At 33.9% G+C, this 26,620-nt stretch overlaps 1 protein-coding gene across 1 annotated transcript; it reads right to left on the bottom strand.

The window, feature by feature from the left end:
* Window positions 1-20,620: 20,620 nt before the first annotated feature.
* LOC133704293 (probable disease resistance protein At4g27220) lies at window positions 20,621-25,805 on the bottom strand. The gene is made up of 4 exons (XM_062129092.1): window positions 22,651-25,805; window positions 21,400-22,035; window positions 21,058-21,281; window positions 20,621-20,948 (listed from the first exon to the last, which is right to left on the bottom strand). The coding sequence occupies exons 1-3, from the start codon at window positions 25,765-25,767 to the stop codon at window positions 21,117-21,119; spliced, it is 3,918 nt and encodes a 1,305-aa protein (XP_061985076.1). The 5' UTR covers window positions 25,768-25,805; the 3' UTR covers window positions 20,621-20,948; window positions 21,058-21,116.
* Between the last annotated feature and the right edge of the window lie 815 nt (window positions 25,806-26,620).

The following is a 26,620-nucleotide window of genomic DNA, read 5'->3' as shown; positions in this document are numbered from 1 at the left end:
AAAGTGCACAATTATTCTCTTTATTTATTGTTTGTCAAATCATGCAAGGTTGTTAGGCCTAAAAACCTTCGGTCTGGCAACCATGTGCAAGTGTAGTGTGGACTAAGACACAGTTCATTGTAGACTTGCACAATGAATTTTCCAAGCTCTAAAGGCTTGAGATGGGGCTAATATTGTCTTTTCACATAAAGTTAAATTATTATTTTATCCTTTGGTTGAAAAAATGAAATCCTTGGTTGTGGGGGTACTCAGGGGTTTTTTTGACCTTTCACAAACTATTATATAGTTAAAATATATCGTTAGCCTTAGAAAGGAAAAAAAATAAGCTTTGCATATACAAGTATTTTTGTTGATATTATTTTATTATTTCTAAAGTTAAAAAGCTATGCCGGACCCACGTTTACTTAGGTCTGGCAAACATACTAAACCCAACTTACATGGGTGCCAGACCTAAGTGCCTTGGGTCTAGCAACCCTGTGCATGTGTACTATGGACCAAGACACGGTCCACTTTAGACTTTCACTGTGGATTTTTCAAGCTCTGAAGGCATGGGATGGGGCTAATGTTGTCTTTTCACATAAAGTTTAATTATCATTTTGCTCCTTGGTTGAAAAAATTAAGGCCTTGTTGTGAGGGTATTTCAATATTTTATTCTTTCGCACTATTTTTTGTTTAATTTTTTGTAATCATGGGGGACATTTTGGTATTTTTGATATTGTTTTATTATCCAAACCTAAGTAGCATAGGCCTTGCACGCTTATGAAAACCAAGATGCTTGGGCCTGACATTCACAACCTGTTAAATAGTTAAAATACATCTTTAGCCTTGAAAAAGACAAAAAATAAGCTTTGCATATCCAAGTATTTTTGTTCTTTCACACTGTTCTTTATGTAATTTTATATAATTATATGAGGCATTTTGGTATTTTCATATTGTTTTATTATTTTTAAAATAAAAAAGTTGTGTCGGACCCACGTTTACGTGGGTATAACAAACATGTCAACCCCAACTTACTTAGGTAACAGACCCAAGACGATTGGGTTTGCGCTTGGGTCTGACAAAGAGTTGATTAGAGGTTTAAAAATTAACTCATTTGGTTAAGTTTAATAACACTATTAAAATATTTTCCACACTCAATATTTTTTTATATTTAAAAAAAAAATTAATATTAACCCGCTGCAAATAATGTGCCATGCTAGAAAAGAAAAACTTAAGCAATGGCTTACACAAGGATGTCCCAAACCCTTGAACCTTTTCATGTATCAAGCCTCACATTTCAGGATGAATTATCCACCCAGTGACTGTTCTCAGGTTGCACTTTTTTGCAAAAGTTATTTTATACTGTTGTAGATTGAAGAACGTTAAGAAGATCCACATTTCTTTCCCTACTCTAAGGAAATTTTCTAATTATTATGATCCATTTTTCCCTGAATTTAGTAGATTGTGAGGTCAACGTTAGTGCAGTGGATCTCATATCCATGGAGTGCACAATTTTAGTGCAGTAGATCACTGATGGACCTCTTGCAAAAATCACAAAATCTAGAATGTCTCGAGTCTTGGCATTTTCAGCTAGGAATCTAAAGCATGAATTTAACAGATTTTCTACTTCTTATTGCAATTTTAGATTGGGAGGAAAATAAAATTTATATCTTTGTCTGATCCACGTTACATTGGACTTGATTGATTGTCAAGTTCAAGTTCTTTGAGTCTAACACGCTTGATAGATCCATGTTGCATTAGGCTTAGCTGTCTGCCAAATCCAAGTTCTTTGAGTGTGGCATGCTTGCTAGACCTAGGTTACCTTGGGCTTAGCTGACTGCCAAGCCCAAGTACTTTGAGTCTAGTATGTTTATCAGATCCACGTTACCTTGGACTTATCAGGCTTTCAAGTGCAAGTTCATTGTGTCTGGCATGGTTTCCAGACTCATGTTACCTTGAACTTGACTGACTACCAACTCTACCAGATTTAACAGTTTTACCGACAAATTTCTTTTGGTATTTACACTAGCAGTCCATCGATACTCGTATCAACGAACTCATGGATGGAAACAGTCCATCATAAAAAATCTTGTCGGTTGTCGAACGTGTGCGGCGTCGCGGCAATCATCCACCCTAAAAAAAAATTGTAAAGGTCTATCTGGGCAAAATATGGTAAGATAAGGAATTCTTATCTTTTCCATGGAAAAGAGGAATGGGAGTTGCCACCTACTATTTTAGTCACTAAGAACCCTAACTAGTCTCAAAGATGGGGTACGGAGACTGGTTGCGTAAAGTGAAGGTATTATCACCCCAAATACGACCAACCTAAGGTAAGCTGCATTGTTTTGTTGTCTGATAAAAAACTATGGTCTTATTGTATCTTCTAATTGTTGGTTTGTCTAAGGTTCAAGAAAAGCCCTCCTTAATAAGGAGGTTCTTATCTTAATGGGGTAAAACCTAACCATTCTAGAATCCGAAAAAAAAATAATTTAATATCCGGAATACGTATTACTTATAATGTCGTACCCCGGATACTAAAAGACAAACAAAATAAAATTTTTGTTGTTTTTGAAACTTTAGCCAATGTTCTCTTGACTTTAATAAACTGGTTATTAAAGCCAAAATGCATGCTAAAACATTGGTTTTTTTTTTTATGAAAAACACAAAATGATTTTTTAGCTTTGAGACACTTGGTCGTATGCACAAAAATATTTTTTTCTTTTTTCAATTTTTTTTTGTATTTTTCAAAAGTTGACAAAAATTGGGTATTTTAATACTGGATTTGTACTTTTTTAGTATAAAAATACCAACCAAATACTAAGCAAAAATTAGTAAAAAAACACTTTGAAATGGGTCAGCGCTGCCAACCCATTAAACAGTGGGCCTCTCCACTGTTCATATGCAACGTGAATGGTGGAGAAAAAGACGCAGAGGAAGAAGAAGGAGGAGGTGGAGGAGGAGAGGGAAGAAGACTGACCTGCGGTGGCTCACGCTGCTGCTGGCGGCGGTGGAGGTGGCAGGACGTAGTTGCTGGCGACGGTGGAGATGTCAGCGATGACGGTTCTCATCGTTTCTTCCCTGTTTTTTCTTCTCGTCTTATTCTTTTTTTTCCTCTCTCGGTTCTCTCCTCTCTATCCCTATTCTGCTCCTCTCTTCTTTCTCTCTATTCCTCTTTGTTGTTTTTTTTTCTTTTTTTTCAGTTTTCCTTCTCTTCTTCCTCTGTTTTTTCTTTTCTTTCTCTTTCAGTTTTTTGTTCTCTTCTCTACTTTTTACTCTTTTTTTCCGGTCCTCTACCCTTCCTTTTTTCCTGCTCTCTCTTCCCCTGTTTTTATAGGAAAAACAGGGGAGAGAGAGGCAGGGGCAACCACTATGCATCCGCCCCAAAAACAGCCCAAGGGGCACATTCCCTCCTTTTTTCACCGCCCCTTGGTAGGCCACGGGTCAGAGGTTATACAAGTGGGGTTATGGTCGGTGTCTTTTTTTTGCTTTTTGGAGAAAAAGGGAGAGAAAAGTTGGTGAAAAAATCTCCTTCTTCCCCTGCCTCGCATGTCCAGAGGAAGAAGAAGACCCACAGTGCCGTTCAAAACGACACCATTTGGGTTGTTTTTTACGTGAATAGTGCATGAAACGGCGCGCCATTTTGGACAAAACGCCGTTTCATTTAAAAGGAAAAGGAGGCAAAAAGGTGTCAGAGTTCACATTGGTCCTTAATTTGTGATTTGTTCAATCGAGTCCTTGGTTGCAATTTTGATTGTAAAAATCAATTCAAATGCATCCCTGCCAAATTCAATTGTCAGCCCTAAAGTTGGCTGCTTTTTCCACATTAGTCCTTTGTCTTGAATTTATGCAATTTGACCATCAATTTATCAATAAACTTCTAATTTCTTCAATTTGACCCTTGATTTGGTTTAATTGCAGCCCTTCTATTTACACGCGTTTTTCATTTTGGTCCTTGATTTTAAAATTAATTTTTCTTGCAATCGAACCCTCCATAAATTCAATTAAACCTTCAATAAAATATAATTGAGTCCATGAACATCTGATTTTGAACTTTTCTGCCTCAAATTGCATTTTTTTTGTCAACATGGCTCTCATCAATCAACAAAATACTGTCAAATTTTAATTTTTGTATTTTTAAACCTCTTCAACCAATTTTTAGTCATTTTCTGGGCGCTCTGGCATCCTCTTTTCACTATTATATTTTTTCATTTTATTTTTGATTTTTTTGTATTTTTTTGAAGAGAGAAAAAAATATGAATTGGGGAATAACCCAAAAATAGGTTATGACATCGGTAATTTATGGATTGTCGGTGAGTCTGTCGGTAATAAATATATCAATGGATGTACAAACAGATAAATCATTCAAAAAAAAATTACCCGCTTTATTTCGTCGGTATATCCATCAGTAAAATATAACATATCACGACAGATCAATGTGCGTTAACAATAACAATGACATATACAGTAACCCCAATAGTAATAGTGGCACTTGCAATAATTATTTTCTAACTCTCTAGAATATACCTATGGAGTTGTGTTGTCGGTAACCCCGTCAGTAATATTTTAAAATATTTTTTTAAAATATTAAACATTAGACCTTCCATTGAAAGGTCATCCTTTCATTGGGCCTTGTACTTCCAGGTAAATAGATCCTACGGTGAAGGGACCCCCCCTCGATGTTGCAGCATCTCACTTGACAAGCCTACATCGTGAGTCGATCCATATGCCTTAGGTGCCTGTTCTTGGTCGGCACCTAACGACTAATGATTGTCAGCATCGCTGCTAGAACAACTAGCAGTGATCCTATCCTCATGATGTGCAATAGACTTTTCCCTATGCATCTACACAAATTAACAGTTAAAAATATTAAACAATTCCTATTTTTTTTATAAAAAAAACATTCGACTGCATCTCTCATATATGGAAGACTACCCAAAAATTTTAAACCTGCAAATACAAAACATATATGTCACAAACTAGTTCATTTTATTCAATTTCTTCTAACAATTTAGCATAATTCAATTTCATAGAAAATTTTCATTTTCTACATAACAATATTTTTAAACATAAATTTACAACACAATTATTCTAAATTTACAAAAATTCAAAATAGTAATTAAAATTAATCGTACACATTTAATTGAAATTGTATAGCAAAATTGAAAAAAACAACTAAAAATAAACAAAATAATGGAAAAAAAACTAAAAGCCTCAATTTATCATGATTTTAGTCTTTTATTTTAGTTTTTACCGACGGGCAATTAAATATTAATATTTTTATTGGTGATTTCGTCTGTAAAGTCAAATGGAAATTTTCAACTTGCATGAGAATTTTCAGAAAGCCCCTCCAAATATTTTGTTGGTATACCTATATGTAATGAACACCGTGAATAGTGCCATGGTGAAGGAAAACTGTTTCCATGGTCTCTAGAAAATACCGACGGATATATTTTATCGATATAACCGTATTTAATATGCCACAATTTAGATTTTAAATAAAAAATTTGTGATGAAATCTCCAAATCTGAATATATGTCATGTATTGCCTCCCACACATCTTTGGCAATTGGTAAAAAAAGATGTGGTTTTCCAATAGCTGGCTGTATTGAGTTGATAAGCCAAGCAATTAACAACGAGTTATTTGACCTCCATGTTTTAAGATTAAGGTCATCTACTGCTAGTTTGCTCACTTCTCCATTTAAATGACCGAGCTTGCTTCTACCATCTATTGCTAGCTTCACAGACTGGGCCCACCCTAGGTAATTTTTTCCATTCAATTTATGAATGGTAAGTTGAAAGGAAGAATGTGATGTTGAAAAATTTGTACCACTGTTTACTATAGTAGTTTCAGACTACACATTCTCTGTAATTGCTTATGAGGAAGATGAAGTCTTGTTTGCCCCGGTCATGACAGTTTTTGCCATTAAAGCTTAAATGATAATGAACCAAAGCTCTGATACCATGTAAGTTCTTAAGAAGGAAAAGAACTTCCGTCTTATTTCTTAAAAATAATAGAAGTTGCAGGAGTTTTTTATACCTAAAGTAGTGCTGGTAGAAGTCTATCCTAATCAACCAAATTACATAAAAATAGGAAATGCCAAGAGAATAGGAACCACTAACAGACTAACTCCCTTAACAAACTTGTTCAAATCTAAATTTGAATTTGAAATAGAAACTAATTATCCTTATCTTCAACAAATATTATGAATAAATCAGGAAGATTTGAATATTGACTCAGGATGTTATATTGAAATGTAGGAGAAGTATTTGACGGGGGACCCAACTTTTCAGCAGCTTGTATAACAAGAGCTTAAGGAGGGACCACAGGAGGGGCACAACAACAACCAGGGAGCGCAAGCCGAGCTTTTACAGTAGGTAGGTGTTTTGTACCTATACTTTATACATAATGTTAATTTTGCTAACTTGTTAAATTCTTAGACCTTGCATCTATGGGTGAAACCATAAAGAGAAATGATAAAGTGAAATAAATGAGAAATTAAAATGGATTTCAGTACTTGATTGATTTAAGAATATGAATTACATTAATGGACTTCGTTGATGATCGTTCCTCGAACTTGATTAGCCGGTCCTGAATACAGAGGCTAATGATGTTAGTAAGATTTACTAACATCGGCATGATCATCTCTGAAAATGAGAGATATCGAACTTGATTAACTATTCAGGTGAGAATAGTTAATGATATCGACTAGTGACGTCTATATCGTCAATCACATGAAACTTAATTAGCTATCCCTAAAGTGAAAGTTAATAATGTCAAAAATCTTGACATTGGCATTTCCAGAAATATTCAAAGGTATTATGGAAAGAAAAATCTAATTGGCTATTTCGGATTGGAAATAATCAATGACATCAATTAGTGACATTAATGTTGGCATTTACAACGAACTTGATCAGTTGATCTTGATATAGGCGACTAATAATTCATTAGCGTCGGCATTTCCTTTCAAGTTTTGGGGGAGAGATGTTATAATGGTAGTCCCGATAGGGAATGATTAAAAGTGTTAATGAAATGAGGTTTGACATCTTGAAAGGATTAGTCATTTGGCCTAAACAATGTGGATATTGATTGGAAATTATGGAATAAGATGGGTGGAGGAACTAGTTACCCGGTAATGGGCTAGTTGCATCACTTTTTCTAATGATTGGAATATGTAAGTAGAGTTAAATTGACTTATGTGGTGTTAACATTGTCGGGATAACTGATTTGTCGGACTATAAATGGAATGTTGGATGAAACCTAATTGTTAAACAAAAGTGGTAAATTGTGTTTATGTTATGGATTATTGAAGAAATAAAAAAAATTAAAATGATGAAGATCTAATTTGTTCTGTGTATAAATAATTTATTTAAAATAAAAATAATAATATATTAAAAATAAATAAAATTAGAAGTTAACACCAACCTCAAATCTTTAAAACCATGCATCGATATAAGGTCTCTAATCAGGATGTCTGGAAACGTGACTCCATTGAAATAATGAAATCTCCATCAACGATTTAAACATCGATGTTATTACTCAGGCAACCTCAATGTTTGTGAACCTAAAAATAAATAAAATTAATGAAATATTAATTAGTTGTTCACAAATTATGTTATAATTAAAAAAAACTAAAACCAAAATATACTTACATTGAAAGGTCGTCCTTCCAATGTGCCTCGTACTTGCGGATGAATTGACCCCGCTGTGAAGGCACACTACCTCTGCATTGTGGAACCACGCTGGAAGAGGCAGCATCGTGAGTCAGCGCAGGTTTGATTGGCACGTAAGGACAAGTCATTATCGCCGCTAGAAGAATATTCTTTGAAACCATGCATTGATATAAGGTCTCTAATCAGGATGTCTGGAAACGTGACTCCATTAAAATAATGAAATCTCTATCAACGATTTAAACATCGATGTTATTACTCGGGCGGCCTCAATGTTTGTGAACCTAAAAATAAATAAAAATAAATAAATATTAATTAGTTGTTCACAAATTATGTTATAATTAAAAAAAACTAAAACCAAAATATACTTACATTGAAAGGTCGTCCTTCCAATGTGCCTCGTACTTGCAGATGAATTGACCCCGCTGTGAAGGTACACCACCTCTGCATTGTGGAACCACGCTGGAAGAGGCAGCATCGCGAGTCAGAGCAAGTGCCTCTTCTTGATTGGCACCTAAGGACAAGTCATCCTCGCCGCTAGAAAAATATGCTCAAGACGTGCTGTTGATTTCGTTCTACGTATCTACACAAATTAAACGAATAATTACATAATCAAATTCAATTATTTTAAAAAAAAATTGGCAGCACCTCCCTATACTGGAGATTACCTAAATTTTTGAAATCTCTAAATATTAACAATATATGCGATAAACCAGTTGATTTTATTTTATTTATACTTGAAATTTCATATTTTTCAATTTCATCTCATTTTCAAAATGATAATAAAATGTTTCTAACCATAAAATAAAGAAAAAAAATAAAATTTAATTCTATATATTCAACTAACATCTATATAAATTTAACAATAACAATTAAAATTCATGAAAACAATCAATAATATAGTAAAATTGAGATAAAACAATTTAATTTAATCATATATATTTACTTAACATTTACAAGGCAAATTCAATAAATTATTATGGCAATAAAAACAATAACATAGGTGAAGATAAAGATATAACTATAGATAGAGATTACAAGAAAAAAACAAGAGATGTTTTGAAACGAAGGAGAGAGAGAAAACCAATGAAACGAATGAGAGAAAAAAATGTTGAGAAGGAGTTATTGTATTTTTGCATATTCAAGTTATGGCTAACATCCATAACCAAGCTAACATCCTCTCCAAATACTCCCAATAATTGAGAGGATCTCTTACTTTAAGTATTTGGAGCTTTTTGAGACCTGAAGTCATGGCTACTGGGAAGAGACTCTTCAACTTGTTGCATTCTTTGATTTAAATTCGACACAAATTGGGGAAGCATGAAGATTGGAGATCACTTTCTGACAATATCTGATCCTTTTCATCATCATAATCCTTAGCAATGATTTGCTCCAATTCATCACAAGTTGAAATCTCTAGAACTTCTAGTTGAACTAGACTAGCAATCACGTTGTCTATGAATACATATACTAGTCTCTTACACACATACACCACCAAAGAAGTCAAATGGCTTAGCACGAGACCCTTCCATATACACCTCATGTTAGACACAGGCAGGGAGTACAAATGTAATGTTTCCAAACTTGTTAACCCCTGCATCAAAAAAAAATAAGAGCATCAATTTGTTAGATATGATTCCTAGTAATTTATGTGCACTTTTGAACTATTATATAATTTTGGTAAATAGATGAACCAATTTTCCCCAATACTTCAGCCAAATACTTGTCAGCAAAAAGATATAAATAGATAGGGCAATAGGGCATGGGAATATGAAATCATAAGTTGCAGCACTGAAACAGACAACTTAATATTCTCATGTGGAGCTTTATCGTCCTGTCCAGATACTTCCATTAATTGGCGGAAGAGCCTCAATTTCACTCAAATTGGGAAAGCATAATGATTGAAATCATAGGTCTCATTTCATAACAATTATTATTTTCTAACTTTTTAATCCCTGCATCAAGAGACAGAGAATGATATACTGAGACGACTACTTTTAAATTCAATGAATATCTAAAGTATTTAATAGCATTTATCAATTGCTTTAGTTTTAGAAATTTGGTGGAAGAAAGAAGAAATTATCACAATGTATTGAAGTTGACAATTTAAATTAGAAAAGGAAAAAAATTAGTGTAGAAATATACAGGATGTACTTGGAGCAGTGCCAACAAATTATCAAATTCTTTCGTGGCCATAGATTCTTAGATTTTACAAAGAAGGCAATTGGGCAGCAAAATTCTTTGGAACAAAGAAGCAGCAATTTGATCTGGAAAAAAAGAGACAATTTTCTTAGCTGAGGGAAGTTGATGATGTCATCTATGGTGAGTGCATCTCCTTTTCCACTGTAATATTTGCTTTAAATTGCCAGCATCTCTAATCATTATCTGTTCCAGGTTCACAAAACTTGGAGACACACAGACAGGGAAGACATTGTTCTATCTGTAGTGTTTCTAGATGAAAAAGACTTTGAGCGAGGGACGGTGTCAAGATAAATGTCAGTTTGTGAAGAGACCACAACTCCAGATGAATAAGATTTTTAAGGCTGACATGTTTGGTGGGCTCCTTCCATATACATTTGAGCTCAGGTAACCATTGCAGATGTAACCTTGTTAAAGATGACAGCAACGGCAGCTCCTTCTCGTTAATTCCTTCATCAGCCACACCCAATTCAAATACCTCTTCCAATGATTGGCAGTCTTCAATTTCCCTCTCCTTAGATTTTTCAAAGCTCGCTGCCATTTTGCGGGAAACAAAGTGCGAATATCCCCACATCCATTCACTTCTACATGTTCTAATTTTTTTAACAATTGCTCAAATGTCTTTGTATTTAAGGATGAGGCGCTTGTCTTATCCAAATATAATACTGTCAAGGTTGGGTATATTTGTACGTTTACTTTCTCACTAATATAAAATCCTTAGTTTCATCCTTACAAGCTGTTAAGAACAACGTATGGCTTCGTTACCTTCATTAATTTCCTCTTATTTCATTATCTTTTTAACAAATCCATCCAAGTTAGTACAAACAAATATTTTTTATACTAAAATTATACTATCATAAAGGCTATATATGCATATTATCATAGTAATGGTCACATCACTGTTTCGACGTCGTTATGAATTCTAAACTAAAATTTATTTTATGAAGGTTATCCTCTCTATTATACATCACATTATTGTTATTATCATAATTTATATATTTTTTTCTTTTATCCGTCTCCATCACTCATCGAGATCTAACTACTTTCAGTCTTATATTTATACGGGAGTGTACAATTACCATTATTATTATTCCTACTATTATTATTATTATTGACGCGGAGTGGGCCACAACATCGTCGTCGGCGACAAGGTTTTATCATGCCTTTTGAGGAGGTAGGGGTGTGTGTTTGGAAGAGCTTTTTGATATAATCATAAAATTATGATTAAGGTTCAGGAGTCGCCACCTAATATTATGATCACTAAGAATCTATAGTCTGCGAAAGTCTGAGTAAGGGACTGGTTGTGCAAGGGGAAGACACATCACCTCTAGTGCACCCTACCTAAGGTAAGTTGCATTGTTGTTTGATTGTTTTTCTATTTCGGGTTTTTATTCATTGATCTTTTCTAAAGTTCAAGGTAGACCTACCTTATCGGGTTTAATTCTAACCATTCTAAAGTCAAAATTTAGCATCGTATTTTTACACCTTATATCTTTAATACCTGAAGATGTACTTTATCATGTAATTTTACACCCCACATATATTAAAGTCTATATCCGGACCCTCAAAAAAGATTGGAAAAAGGTTTTTGACATTTTGATCAAACCCTAATAGATGACCAAAAACTAGTTATGATATTTATTTTTCTTGGATTTTCAAAACATGAGAAAGATGTAATTTTTTTAATTAAAATATGATTGGAAAAATTTTAAGATTTAGTCGTATGCATGAAAAAAAAATTTTCTTTCTTTTAAAAGGGGAAACAAATTTAAAAATTTTGAGTTTTTTTTTTAAAAACAATTTCGGAGATAACTGGGTATTTTAATATTGGGTTTGTATCTTACAGTGTAAAAATACAACTCAATATTAAGAATAATTAATAGAAAAACATGGAAGAAAATCACAATTTTTTTGAAAGGATTTTTAATTTTTTTTGAATTTTTCTTTAATATATAAATATATATATAATATTATAATTAAATATTATAAAATATATGGGTTGGGCCAGCCGTAGCCCAAGAATGATTGGGTTGGGCCGAAATCTTTTTTCTTTTTCTAGGGTTGGGCCAAATCAGCCTAGCCATTTCATCTGGGATGGGCCAAGTTCGGCCTGACCTAAAGCAGAGGTAATTATTTGCAGGACGTGAACTGTTCACGTCCTGCATGCAACCGAAATGGTTGCAAAAAATGGAGGTTGATGAAGGAGCGGCTCACTCAAAGCAGGAGTCTCGACAATGATCAGGAGGCTTAGTTGGTGGCTCGAGTGGCGTCACTATGAAGAATGGTGGCCGGAGTCATTCATGAGGGAGAGAAGAAGGATTTTACAGAAGTGAGAGAGAGGAAGAAATGACGGTTGTTCCAAGCATTGAGGAGGCTAGCTGGCATTTGGGGTAGCTACTTGTGGTGGAGCTGGTGGCGGACAAGCTAGTAGTAGCATCCTTCTTCTCTCAGGCCTTGACGGTGGAGAGAGAGAGGGAGAGGGTAATTTTGTCTTCACAAGGAAAACATTTTGGCCATTGATTCAACTGGGAAGGATCCCAACCGTTAGCTTAAAGTAGGCATCATGAACTGTCAAATTTGATAGTTCAAGGCTGCCTGAGTTGGTCTCTTTGGGCTGATGCCATGTCCGTTGTGGTTTTAATAAGCCAGTAAGGACCATATCGGGGCATATAGGGATGTCAGGTGATTAGTTTCATACAAGTTTTGCCAAATTTGGTGAAGGTTAGATACATTAAATACACCTGCAAAGTAGATAACCTGATTAGCTTTTCTGTGTAAAAAATGAGAAGATAATGAATAGTGACCAAACAAAACGTCGTCTTGTCTTTTTTTTTAACGCAAAACGGCGCCGTTTAGGGTTATATTTGGGATTTTTGTCAAACATTAATGTATTCCTCCAGCTTTTAATTGTGTTCACTTGCACCCCTAATTGACCTCAAACTTTTGATTTAATGCAATTAAGCCCTTGTCGAATTACAATTTCAACCTCGGATTTAAACGCCTTTTGCACCTTGATCCTTGATCTCGGATTTATACAATTTATGCCCTAATCGACCCCAAAACTCTAATTTACTTGCAATATTTCCCCTTATTTCAATTAATTAACTTGGTAAAAATTAAATTTGATCTCTTAAAATTTCAATCTTCTCAATTAAGCCCAAATTGGGCTCCCAAACTTAATTTTCCACCAAATAAAATTAATTTGACCCTTTAAAAGTATAATTAAGGACTTGCAGTTAATTAAATCCTTCAATTGGACTCAAATTAATTCTTAAACATAATTAAAATTTAATTTGGCCCATAATTAAATCAAATTGACCTACTAAAAATTTAAATATGTTCTTGGACTTAATGTTTATGCAAATTCATCCAATAACCATTTAATCTGACCTGGAATTTGCATTGTTTCTCTATTTTTTGGCATAATAGGGTACAATTAGGTCTTGAATTTTCTTCAAAATTACAATTTGATTTTTTTGTATTTTTTAAAATTCTTCCCAACCTGCTTTCTCCACGTTGTTAGCCCTTATTTTATTTTTTTATTTTGATTTTGAAAAAAAATGAATTTTGAGGGATAACCCAGAATTGGGTTATGACAATTATTATTGAAATAACAAAAATCTCAAACTTATTTCGAATGATAAAATCAAAAACCATAAAAAATTTGACAAAAGAGCAAATGAAATAAATAAGAAATCAAACGAAAAAGGACCTAACCAAAATAAGAACATCAAAACTAACACCAACTAAAAATAGGGATGAATTTAGGAGAATTGAATATAAAAGAAATAAAAATAAAATAAGATATTAAAAGAATAAGGAGGACTAAAATGGAAAACACAACATATGAGAAATTATAATTAAAGGACAAAATTGAAAACAAAAAAAAACTTCTAGAAAAGGAATAAGAACAAAATAAGAAACTCAAAAAATGACGACTGAAATTAAAAAAAAATAAACAAAGAGGACAATTATGTACTTTAATTGTTAAGAGAGAGAAAAAAAAAACAAAAACAATCTATCACTAACTGACGGCAATTCAACCACCATAAGTCTATGTGCGTGACCCATATAGAAAAGAACATGACTGTGTTTCTAAGGAGATCGAGAATAGCTAGAATTAGCTATAAGGTGGTGTCACATATAATTATAAAGTTATTTGGTGATAAGTGGTCTTAAAATGTTTATTTTTTGCATTGAGAAATACTCAAAAACATCATTTTGATTATTGATTTCCAACAAATTTTAAAAAAGCTTTTCCAATTTTACCAAGCATTTTTTTTCATTCATTTTTAGTAACAAAACATCAATTTTATTATAACGTTGTGCATGTTTAGTATCTAAAAACATTGTCCATAATAAACTTCTCCAGTAATTAACTGCCATTTATGAGTTTGCACTTTCTTTTTCTTAGGAAAACTGTAAATAAAAAAAACAAAACAAAACAAAAAAAAAAAGTTGAATGTTTCGAAACTAGCAAGTCGTAGAGCCAATAATTTGAGCAAAAAGGAGAATGCAAATCCACACATTAAACAATAAGCACCCACATGATTAAACTTTATGCCCTTGTTTTTAAAGGTTGAAGTTTCAGACACTTAAAAAGAAACGCAAATGGGCAAACAAACAGACGCCTTTGTTTATGGAAGTTCACTCATCAAACACAGATACACAAGTCAATATCTTTCTTTTGGGAGTTCTATAGCAGTTAAGACTGTTACAATGTGAAGCCAAATTGAATCTCATTGTCAATGAAACAATTGATATTACTTCCATCAATTAAAAAATATTCACAGCACCACAGCTCAAAGACATGAATCTCCATGAAATCGCCTAATGTTGAGATGATCATGTAATAGGCATATCGCATATGTTGATTTAATTCAACCATTTAGAGTTCAAGGAGAAGGAGAGAACATAAAAAACTATAGCCATATTACTTTGGTTGGGAAAAAAAATGAATTATTAGCATGTTTTTCAAATTCCAAAGCCAAACTAATCTTCTTACCCATCATCATCACCAATCCAACCATCTTCCTCTTTCGTCTACCCACCCACCTCGGGCTCACATTCTCCAAGTGCTGGTTGGCAGGGAGAAACCAGTGCTTGAATCGTCCGCTACTTGAGATACCTGGAAACCAATTTGCGGGAGAAGTTGCTTTAGTGGATACATCCTGTTATAGGCCACTTGCTTTGGGTTCCGATTTTGATTTAATTATGGGCCTAGCGGATGATGTTATAGTCTAAATTTACTGGACAAGCTCTTGCACTGCGACAAAAAGATGCTTTGTCGACTTAATCTAGTTCGTTCAGGTTTACATAGCCCAAATAGAAAGGAAGTTTCTTTTTCATTAATGCTTTTGATTTGTTATTTTATATTCAGTATAATTCTTCATTCTATTAAATTTTTTGATCCTTCTCATCATTGTTTTGAGAGAGTTCGTTTATAAATTCTAGTTGTTGTTTATTCTCATTTGTGTTACCAAAAATAAGATATTTAATAGACTTGAGAAAAAAAAAATACTACAATCAACTACAAGCTCTTAAATGGCAGACACTAATTTTTTCAATGCTAGAGGATTTATCCTTCACTCATTCACATTGTAAGTTGATTTTTTTATATACTCATTCACATATATTTATATATCTATGTAGAAACCAGATTATTGCACGGTACCAAGTTAACCAAGTGACTTGCTATATATAAAATACAAACTTCAAAAGAAAATTATTTGTTATTTTTTCCACAAAAACTTAAACTTGAGATTTAAATATACGCACACACTTGTATAAGTAAAATTAGGGGTGTTCAAAAAAACCTATAAACCGAGTAAACCGATAAAACCGACAAAAAATTAACTGAAAAAACCGAACCGAAAAATAAAACCGATTAAACCGATTAGATTATGTAGAAAAAACCCCGGTTCAGTTCGGTTTTCGGTTTTGTAGTGCAGAAACCGGGTTAACCGGACCGGACTGGTTCAAAAAAGGGTTCCTAGGCTAGGCTAGTATAAATAGAAAAAGTTGCGCTGTGCCCCTCTCTTCTCGCCAGTTTACTCTCCGCTAACCCTAAACCTTTCAATTTCAATTTTCAAACAATCTCTCCTCTCACTACTCAGAGCCACTCGCCGTCCCCCTCGCCTCCCGCCCTCTCCGACCTCCGCTAAGGCCGCCTCCGTACCAGAGCACCCGCAACGCGTCCCTTCTCGCCTCTTCGCCTCTCCCTCTCCACTCTCCTTAGACTAAGAAAACATAAACACAGATCGACCATCGACGTTTTCTCAGTCTCAACTGGACCAAAATAGTATGTGTTTTCATCAGACCGACGTTTCCTCAACATCTCAAAACCAGTGAGTTTTAATTTTTTTTCTCATTTCTAATTAATTAATTAATTCAGTTAAGGTTATTGTTATTTTTAATACAGTTAAGCTTATTGTTTATATGTTTCTTCCTCAGTCTCCACTGGATCAACAGTACTGTCGGTGACTCCGTGTTTCCATCAGACCGACGTTTCCTGATTTCCTCAACCTCTCAAAACCAGTGAGTTTTAATTTTTTTTCTCCTTTCTAATTAATTCATACAGTTAATTTTATTGTTATTTTTAAATAATTTTGTTGGGTGATGAATTTTTGTTTAGGTTTAAATTAGAATTTAGAGTTATTTGGGTGATTAAAGTGAATTTTTTTCCCTTTGTTTGAATAGAAGGGATTTAGCAGTTTAGGATGATGATTATTTTTAATCAAAATTGTCGCTCTTACTTCTTACAATGGTTTGCAGTTTAGGATTAGAGATGTCTTGTACATGTAATTTTATAGTTTATTTTGTTGTTTTGTAAATGTAATTTCAATATCTGCTACTGTAAACTTGTGTTGATTCTGTTACTGTAGCCTGTTGCTGTGTTGATTTTGTTGCTTTGTTAGTTGATTACTAAAAATAGATGAATTGTTGATTTTGTTGCTGTGTTGGTTGATTTATAAGGTCACACCAAGTAGTTTGATTAAAATCATGTTTATAAGCCTGTGTTAATTGACTTGATTCTGCAAATTAGTTTTGTTTTGATGAGTTTTTTTTATTCGGTTTTGTTTTGTCATTCTATAAAATGTATTCATTATTCTATTTTGGATGATCTTGATTGGCATTTTGTATTCATTAAAATCATGTTATTCTTGTATTCATTGTTCTGTTACTTCTGTAATTATTTTTCCTCCATTGATAGATTTTCTAAGCTTGTTTTTACACATTTTCTAAGCTTGTTTTCACATGTTACTTCTGTAATATTTGTTTCATTTTAATTTTTAAACATGATTTTAATCTTTATGTTTATTAAGTACTGAAAAGAATTGTGCAAGTGATAATGAACATATTTGCATTTGGTAATTACAGATGGAAAACCTTTAAAATCAAAATGCTTCATCCACTGGCACTACCCCAACATCAACCAATGCCCCAGCTTTAAACACTAACCCAACATCAACTATTGCAGTATCCACCACGGAAAATAAAGGTAAACAACTTCAAGTCCTTGCATCTAGGAAAAGAAATGTTGATGATAAAAAAAAGTCACAAATTTAGGATCATTTTACAAAACTTGATGGTGATCCTACAACCTCTAGAGCTGAATGTAATTATTGTGGAAAGGATTATGCATGTCATACTATTATTAATGGGACAAGTAATATGTGGAGTCATTTGAAAGTATGCAAAAAGTTTCCTTTTGTGGTTGATAAGAAGCAAAAATTTTTGGTATTAGAACCTAATAAAGTAGGGGGTGAATCAGGTGATCGAAGTGTGGGAACTCTTAAAGCAATAGGTTATGATTATGATGAATGCAGAAAGGCACTAGTAAAAATGGTTATAATTGACGAGTTGTCTTTTAATTTTGTGGAAGGTAAGGGATTTAGATTATTTTCTAGGACCTTGCAGCCTAGATTTGACATTCCTTCTCGTTTCACTGTTATGAGAGATTGTTTGAAACTTTATGTTGAAGAGAAGGAAAGATTAAAGAGAGATCTTAAGGGTCAACGATTATGCTTAACAACAGATACATGGACATCAATCCAAAACATTAACTATATGTTCTTAACGGCTCATTGGATTGATAATGAATGGAATTTGTATAAAAGAATTCTGAATTTTTGTCAAGTTTCCAATCATATGGGTGAGACAATTGGTCAAGTTATTGAGAATTGTTTGTTAGATTGGGGGATTGATAAAATTTTAACTATTACAGTAGACAATGCAAGCTCTAATAGTGTTACTATTTCATATTTAACGAATGCGATGAAAGATTGGCCAACTAATATATTGTCAAATGAACATTTGCATGTTAGATGTTGTGCACACATTGTAAATCTCATTGTATGTAATGGTTTGAAAGAGATGAATGTTTCAGTTGTTAAGATTCGAAATCCAATTAGGTTTATGAGATCTTCACCCTCTAGGCTACTTGCATTTAAGAAGTGTGCAGAAAAGTTGCATATCGAGTGTAAGAAATCATTGTGTTTGGATGTTGCAACTCGATGGAATTCAACTTATCTTATGTTAGAAGTTGCTGAAAAGTTTAAAAAGGTATTTGTGAGGTTAGGTCAAAGTGAACCTAGGTATATGAGTTACTTTTTGGAGGTTGATTCAAAGGGGAATAAAAAAAAACATAGGGCCACCTAGTTTGGAGGATTGGGAAAATGCTAGAACTTTGCTGAAGACATGGTTACATTGAAATTTTTTGGCTCATTGCATGTTACATCAAATTCTTTCTTCAATGAATTGATTTACATGCATACAAACTTGTTGCAATTGTGTAAAAGTAGAGATAATCTTTTGAGTGGAATGACGATGAACATGATGAGTAAGTTTGAGAAGTATTGGGTTTGTGGAGCAAATCAGAATTTTTTATTGTATGTGGCTAATGTTTTGGATCCACGTCTTAAGTTGAAATATGTGAAATTTTGTTTTAGTGAGTTGTATGATTATGACAAAGCATAATTGCTAACAAAAAAAGTGAGAGATAATTTGGTGAGCTTGTATAAGTTTTATTTGAAAGCTGATGAAGTGGTGGATGATAATAGGCATAAACAAGATGTTAATGATGCTATTGATGACCTGGAGGTAGATGTTAACACTTTAGCTCGGTTCAAAAGGCACTTACTAGAAGAAGATAGTGTGGAAAATAGAAATGAGGTTGAGAGGTATTTGGTTGATGGTTGTGAGGATCCTAATGATGATAAATTAGATATTTTGGGTTGGTGGAAGATTAATGCTTCAAAATATAAGATACTTTTGAAAGTTGCACAACATGTTCTGGCTATTCCTATATCCACAGTGGCTTCCGAATCAGCCTTTAGCACAGGTGGTCGTATACTCGACCAATTTCAAAGTTCTCTATCTCCAGCAACAGTTCAAGCACTTATTTGTTGTCAAAATTGGTTGCATCATGGTCCAATTCCAACTGATAATACAACCTTGATGAATGATTTTGAAACCTACGAAAACCTTGAATCAGGTAATGTTTCTTAAAAACTTACACCTTTTATTTTATGATTTATTGATTAACACATTTTTATTCTAATGTTTAATATTTTATTTTGTAGAATTTGGTGGAAAGTTGCATTTAGCAACGGATGATAATTAGTTCACAAATTGTGATGCATTTATTGAAAACATATGGTATAAATATCTTTTCTTATTTTTATATCTTCTGATTTAATTTATCATGTTATAATTCTAGATTATGAATTTCAGGAATCAAAGTGTAATGCTCTTGAAGTGCTTTTCTATTGAGACGATGTGCACTTGAAGATTAATTTTTTGTGGCTTGGAGTGTTTTATGATAATGTTATTTGTTGTTTTTTTGTTAAGCCCTTTGAAGGCAATGGTTTGTAATTTGGATTTTAACTTATTGGTGTGTGATTGTGAGAGTATGTTATTTATTTAAACTTTTCGGAAGTAGAAAAATATTAGCAAGTTAAAAAATATATTGAACACAAGATTGACATTAATAATGTCATATAAATGAATATTCATTGGCCAAAAAATTTAATAAACATAAGATTGATAATAATAATTTAATACAATTGAATATTTAGGGGTAAAAAAATTAAATATATTTGGAATCTTCAAAGAAAATGAGACAATATCAACATTAATTGTAAGCCCAATAGAAATCCATTAGAAGCCCATTAAAAAGCCTATTAAAAGCCCAAAATAAGCCTATAGGTTTGTCTGGTTTTTTATCCAAAAAACAGGACCGAAACCAGACCGGAATCGGCCGGTTTGGGCCGGTTCTATTTCAGTTTCGGGTCTCTTTTTTTTCGGTTTGGCTGTTTTTTTCGGGTGAAAACCGAACCGAACCGAAAATGATAACCCATAAGTAAAATGGGTATTGTAAACCATCTAGTAGGTGACTTAGTGGTAAGAGTTTAAGACTAAAGGGTTTGCTCCCGTTGTGGTCTCAAGTTCGAGCCTTGTGGTTGCTAATATGATGGTCATTGAAGGCTTACATGGTCGTTAACTTCAGGGCTTGTGGGATTAGTCGAGGTGCACACAAACTAACTTGAACACCCACATTAATCGGGTATTATAAGAACATAAATAGTGTTTTACAGTAACATTCATTCCAGATCTCAAGTAGCATTGCTAGGCCTATTTGAAAACCACATAAAGAATTGTAATAGAAATAGAACATCAAAATGACGGGGAAAACTTCTTTTTTTTTTTGACGGGGAAAACATGTTGATGAGGCAAATACACAAGTCGTAGAGCCATTAGTTTGAGCAGAAAGGAGAACGAAAATCCACACATTAAACAATATGCACACAAATGAGTAATATTATGCCCTTGTTTTTGAAGGTTCAGACACTTGAAAAGAAACACAAATGGGCAAGCAAACATACGCCCTTATTTCTTGAGGTTCGCACAAATAATGACTAAAGACGCAACATGACATGCATGGTTAAACAACACACATAGAAAGAGAAATCAATATCCCTCTTTTAGAAGTTCTATAAAATTACAATACAAAGCCAAAGCCAGATTGTATGCCATTGCCAATGAAACAGTTGAAATCACTTCCACAAATTAAAAAACATACGCAGCACCAACCAACCAACCTGATGCAAACATGAAGAACAATTATTAGCCATATTACCTCTATGCCTGGATATTGCATATGTTGATTTAATTTAACCATTTAAAGATAATTAATTGCAGCTATTTTACCTGCAAGAATGAATTGTTAGCATGTTTTTCAAATTCCAATGCCAAACTTATCTTCTGACTTAATTATCATGACCACCTCCATCCTCGTCTTCCTCCTCCTCCTCCTCCTCCTCCTCCTCCCATTCCTCTTCCTCTTCCCACCACCCATTATTTCGGGTCCACATTCTACTAGTGGTGGTTGGCACGGAGCAACCAGTGCTTGAATCCTCCCCTACTTGAGATACCTGCAAAACCAATTCAAGCAAGTCATACGCATTCTAACTTATAAGTTCTTATTATTGAGTGAAACAAGAAACAAAAACACTAAAAGAAAGGCAAGAAATCAGGTCCAACAAGCAGCACCTCTGATTGAGCCCGCACTGAACCATTTGATGTAGTACCAAATTTTGTGGTCAATTTTGGACGTTGACGCACCTTCAACGTCTCCAAATGAGGGAATAAGAAATCATAACATCCAAGACTGAAGCAGACAATACTCGGTAATTGTTCTAGAGACAGCTCTTGCAGATCGGGGAGTACTATCTCCTTCTCAACATTGATAGGTAAAGCATGATCATCCTGTCCAAATACTCCCAATATTTGAGAGGATTCTCTTACTTCAAGTTTTTGGAGCTTTTTGAGACTTGAAGCCATGGCTACTGGGAAGAGACTCTTCAACTTGTTGCATCCTCTGATCTTAAGTTGACACAAATTAGGAAAGCATGAAGATTGAAGATCACTCCCTAATGATAATATCTGATCCTTTTCATCATCATTATTCTTAGCAATTATTTGCTCCAATTCCTCACAAGTTAATATCTCTAGAACTTTCAGTTGAACTAGACTAGTAATCATGACGTTTGTGCATACATGTGTTAGTCTTTTACAATTCCTCACCACCAAAGAAGTCAAATGGCTTAGCACAAGACCTTTCCATATACACCTCATGTCAGGCACAGGCAGGGAGTATAAATGTAATGTTTCCAAACTTGTTAACCCCTGCATCAAAAGAAAACAAGGGTCCAAATTTGTTAGATATAATTCCTATTAACTTTTGTGCACTTTGTAACTATTATATAATGTTTCCAAACTTTTGTGCACTTTGTAACTATTAAAAAAAAAACAAATTATAACATTAACCAAAAATAAAAAAAATACAAAAGAAAATAATTTTAACTACAAATTAAATGCTTTATTGTTGATCATTTTAATCATTTTTTTCACACGAAAAGGTGAAAAAAATGTAAAGAAAAAACATGAAAAATATATAATAAATAACAAGTTTTTTAAACTAAATACAGATTTTTTATTAACTTTTTCAACTGTTTTTAATTTTTGTCATAAGTTGCAGCACTGAAACAAACAACTCGGTATTCTTAAATGAAGCTTTACCGTCCTGTCCAAATACTTCCACTAATTGACGGAAAAGCCTCAATTTCACTCAAATTAGGAAAGCATAATGACGATTGAAAATATAAGTATTGACAATTAAATTATCAATTAAATTCAGTTTTAGAAATTTGGAGGAAGAAAGAAGAAATTATTACAGTTTATTAAAGTTGACAATTTAAATTAGAAAAGAAAAAAAATTATGGAGAAATATAAAGGACGTACTTGGAGCTGTGCCAACAAATTACCCAATTCTTCGTGGCCATGAATGGTTAACGCTTGCAAAGAAGGCAACTGGGCAGCAGAATTCTTTGGACCAAAAAAACTGCAATTTGAAAGAATCAATTTTCTTAGCTGAGGGAAGTTGATGATGCCATCTCTGGTGAGTGCATCTCCTTCTCCACTGTAAAATATTTGCTTTAAATTGTCAGCTAATGTAATCTTCATCTGTTCGAGGTTCAGAAGACTTGGAGACACGGAGACAGGGAAGACATGTTCCAGTTTATCACAGCCACTTATAGAAATAATTTTTAATTTTGGGAAGCCAAGAGACTTTGGAATTATTTCCCTTTCACCATCCTGTTCTTTGATAAGACGCTTCAATTCATCGCATTGTTCTATCTGCAGTGTTTCCAGATGAATAAGACTTTGAGCGAGGGACGGTGTGAAGATAAATGTCAGTTTGTCAAGAAACAACAACTCCAGATGAATAAGACTTTGAAGGCTGACATGTCTGGTGGGCCCCTTCCATATACATTTGAGCTCGGGTAACCATTGCAGATGTAACTTTGTTAAAGATGACAGCAGCCGCAACTCCTTCTCCTCGTTAATTCCTTCATCAGCCTCACCCAATTCAAATACCTCTTCCAATGAGTCGCATAATTCAATTTCCACACTTAATAGATTTTTCAAAGCTTGCCGCCATTTTGCTTGAAACAGAGTGCGAATATCCCCACATGCAGTCACTTGTACATGTTCTAATCTTTGTAAGAAGTCCTTTTGCGACCCATGGTCATGGGTGATCATCTGATCAGAGGACAATACTATATTTTTTAAACCCTCAATGTTGCTAAAACCAATTTGAGACACAGTAGGAAACAACTGCTCAAATGTCTTTGCATTTAAGGATGTGGCGCTGATATCACCCAAATATAACCTTGTCGAGGTTGGGTATGTTTTATCGAGTGAATACCAATCCCCAAATAGTATATCATATTTGAGCAACCTGGGAAAAACAAAATCTCTGGGAATGCATTCAACCTCCGGTATCATCAATGATAATACAGCTAAATGGGACAGCGAATCGAGTTCTGTTAGGCTCGCATTCATTCCTTCTGTGCTGTCACATCCAACAACACCCCATCCCTTGAAGCTCTCATCCCCGATCAACAGTTCTTCTAACTTCTTCAAACTTCCAATCAAATTCACGGGAATCCTTCCTAGATTTCTACAACCTGTCACATCCAACAACCTCAACTCCTTGAGCTCCCCCATTTCACTAGGTAATTCTTCAACGGAAGAGAACCTCATAAAACCAAGAATCTTAAGTCTTTGCAGCTTTCTCAACCAAATGAGGCCCTTGCATTTACACCTGATCAACAACAACGATTGAAGGTTCGTTGAGAATTCAAGTGATTGCAATGACAAACACCCTCCTTCAAGAGACAAAACTTCAATTGCTTTCATCCCTTCAAAAAACCTCTCTGGAACATTCAAACCACCATCCAGTCCTAACAATAGGACTTTGAGCTGTGGACACACCAATCCTTCAGGAAGTTCTGTGAGTTTATTGCCCATTAAGGAAATTACTGTACAACCTTCAAAGCTTTTATTGCTCATTGGCCACTCCTCCAACCCAATGCTAGCCTTTACCATGAATCCGTATTTTTCTGATGATGCTATCTGAATAGCAACATCACGAACCAAGTCATGCATTTTCACATATTCTTCCCTTTTAGTTCCTAACAGCATACAACAAGCTTTGAGGTTTTTGATTGCCACATAAACTCGTTCCCTTGCATCTTCAATGGACTCCACATCTTGATGTAACCCATAGCCAACTGCGTATCTCGTCAAGTACTCAATTGGAATGTTGTAATCTTCTGGAAATAAACAGCATAGCAAGAAACATAACTTGGTTTTCTCGTGCTTCAAATAATCATAACTCAACTTAAGACATGCATATGCATTTTTTTGTTCATCAATTTGTTCCATGTGCAAACATTGAGAGTTTTTGAGCTCTTTAAACGCTACTTCCCACTCAACAGCAGATTTATCTCTTAGAGCCCTTCCCACTGTCACAAGCGCTATAGGCAATCCTTTACATTCTCTCGCAACCTTCTTTGCCACTGTGTTCAAGGTAGAGTCCTCATCATGTAAACCAGCATTGATTTTGAATAAAGCCCATGCTTCATTTTCAGATAAGAGACTTAACAACACTGTTGGCTGGCACTCCATAAAAGAACATATATCCTTAAGACGTGTTGTCAGAAGAATTTTACAACCCCTGTGAGCATCACCAAATGGGATCCCTATCTCTTCCATGTTAATAACTTTCCAGACATCATCTAGGATTATAAGCATCTTCTTTCCCTGCAGTCTCTGCCATAATCGATCTGCTCTCCCTTTTTTACTTTTCTCGTCAAAACGCAGACCTAAACTATCTGCCATTTGATCTTGAATGTCTGTGACATTTGGATTCTGGGACACCGTGGCTATCAAAACTTCATCAAAAAGATGAAACTCTTTTGCTCTCCTGCCTACTTCTTTCACTAGGGTGGTTTTACCCACCCCTCCCATGCCGTACAGTCCAATCATATCGATACTGTCATCTTTGAGAGCTTCCATAATTTGTTCAAAAGCTTTTTTTGACGATTCTGAGGGTGTGAATCCCTTTGATGGAAGAAATTCTATGTCTTGAAGAGGTGCTTTGTGGGACACTGTTGGAAACTTTTTGCTATTTTCTTCAAGGTTTCTCAAAGTCTCCGTCTTCTTTGCTAGTGCCTTGCTTAACTTGAATTGTTGTATCCAATTTGGACACCAAGTAAAGCATTTGCCATGTTTTCCTGTTTCATTTTCCAATGGATTCACAGTTTTAATTTCGTTGTTTGCATCCTCCAGCCATTTGTTGACATCTTTCTCAATTTCTTCAGCATTTCTTTCAGCAACTTCGACAGCCTTTTGCAAACGATCTAGTGTCAAAGCCAGGTTCTTCTTTTGTTCATTGAATTCTTGAACAAAATTGTTGAAACAGAACATGTAACGAAATTGCCTTATTGTTGGTTCCACCAAGAGTTCTGCTATCTTAGATACAATGGATTCACCAACACTTTCGATAGCCATTTTCCACCAGTCTGAAAATCAGAGAAATAAGGATACCGACTATAAGAGTGAGACATTACAAGTAAAATAGGAATTGAGAGAATGACAATAGGAATTTTATTACCTTAATTTTGGAAAATATGTGCGAAAAGCAATAAAATAGCGGGAGGAACAAAAGGAGAAGGCCTTTAGTATGGAATCCAGCTTCAAAAGCAACAAGGCATGGTATAAGTATACCAATGTGCAATTAATTCCTTGTACCCTCATCTATAATATCTTTAAATTAATTTGTTATTAATTTTAAATTGTCATAATGTTGTTAATAAAATATAGAATATTAATATGGTTGTATTGTCAATCAAAAAACTCCTCTCGCTCACAAAATATAGAATAGAATATTAATATTAAATTTAATTTTAATTTTAATGTAATATTAATATTTCATCAAAAGTTAAGATATAGAATATTAATATATCTTAGTTCTATTTCACTAGTTGTATATGCCACTAACTTTATTCATGCAATCAATATATTTAATATTCATTTGAGTTTGATTAATGAATCTATAAGATTATTAGGAAAAAAGATGCTTATAAAAGAAAATTATGAAGTTGTGATAATTATAAAGTTTTTTATTATATCAAGACATTGTTCATAGTGCTCCTAGTTAATGTTTTATTAATACTAGAAATTAATCAAAGTTATTGTAATGGATACATATTTTATTTTTTTTTCTTTATAAAATGAAGCAATTGTTCTACAAGGTTAAGGTGTAAAGGATACCTAAAATTAATATGTAGGTATTTATTTAATGAAAAACACACTAAATCCAATTGTAATAGGACTGTAAAGAGAATTTATTCTTGAAAGGAGT

Source organism: Populus nigra, chromosome 1, assembly GCF_951802175.1.
Source record: "Populus nigra chromosome 1, ddPopNigr1.1, whole genome shotgun sequence".
NCBI classification, from domain to species: domain Eukaryota; kingdom Viridiplantae; phylum Streptophyta; class Magnoliopsida; order Malpighiales; family Salicaceae; genus Populus; species Populus nigra.
The sequence above is the reverse complement of the archived record's forward strand: the minus strand, read 5'-3'. Positions and strand labels throughout refer to the sequence as shown.

Excerpts from the sequence above, each read along its gene's own strand:
- LOC133704293 (XM_062129092.1), bottom strand. The coding sequence starts at position 25,767 with ATGGCTATCGAAAGTGTTGGTGAATCCATTGTATCTAAGATAGCAGAA. Across the intron at positions 22,036-22,650 it reads ATTTGTTGGCACAGCTCCAA|GGGTTAACAAGTTTGGAAAC; the intron begins GTACGTCCTTTA and ends CTTTTGATGCAG. Across the intron at positions 21,282-21,399 it reads CAGTGCGGGCTCAATCAGAG|GTATCTCAAGTAGGGGAGGA; the intron begins GTGCTGCTTGTT and ends TTGGTTTTGCAG.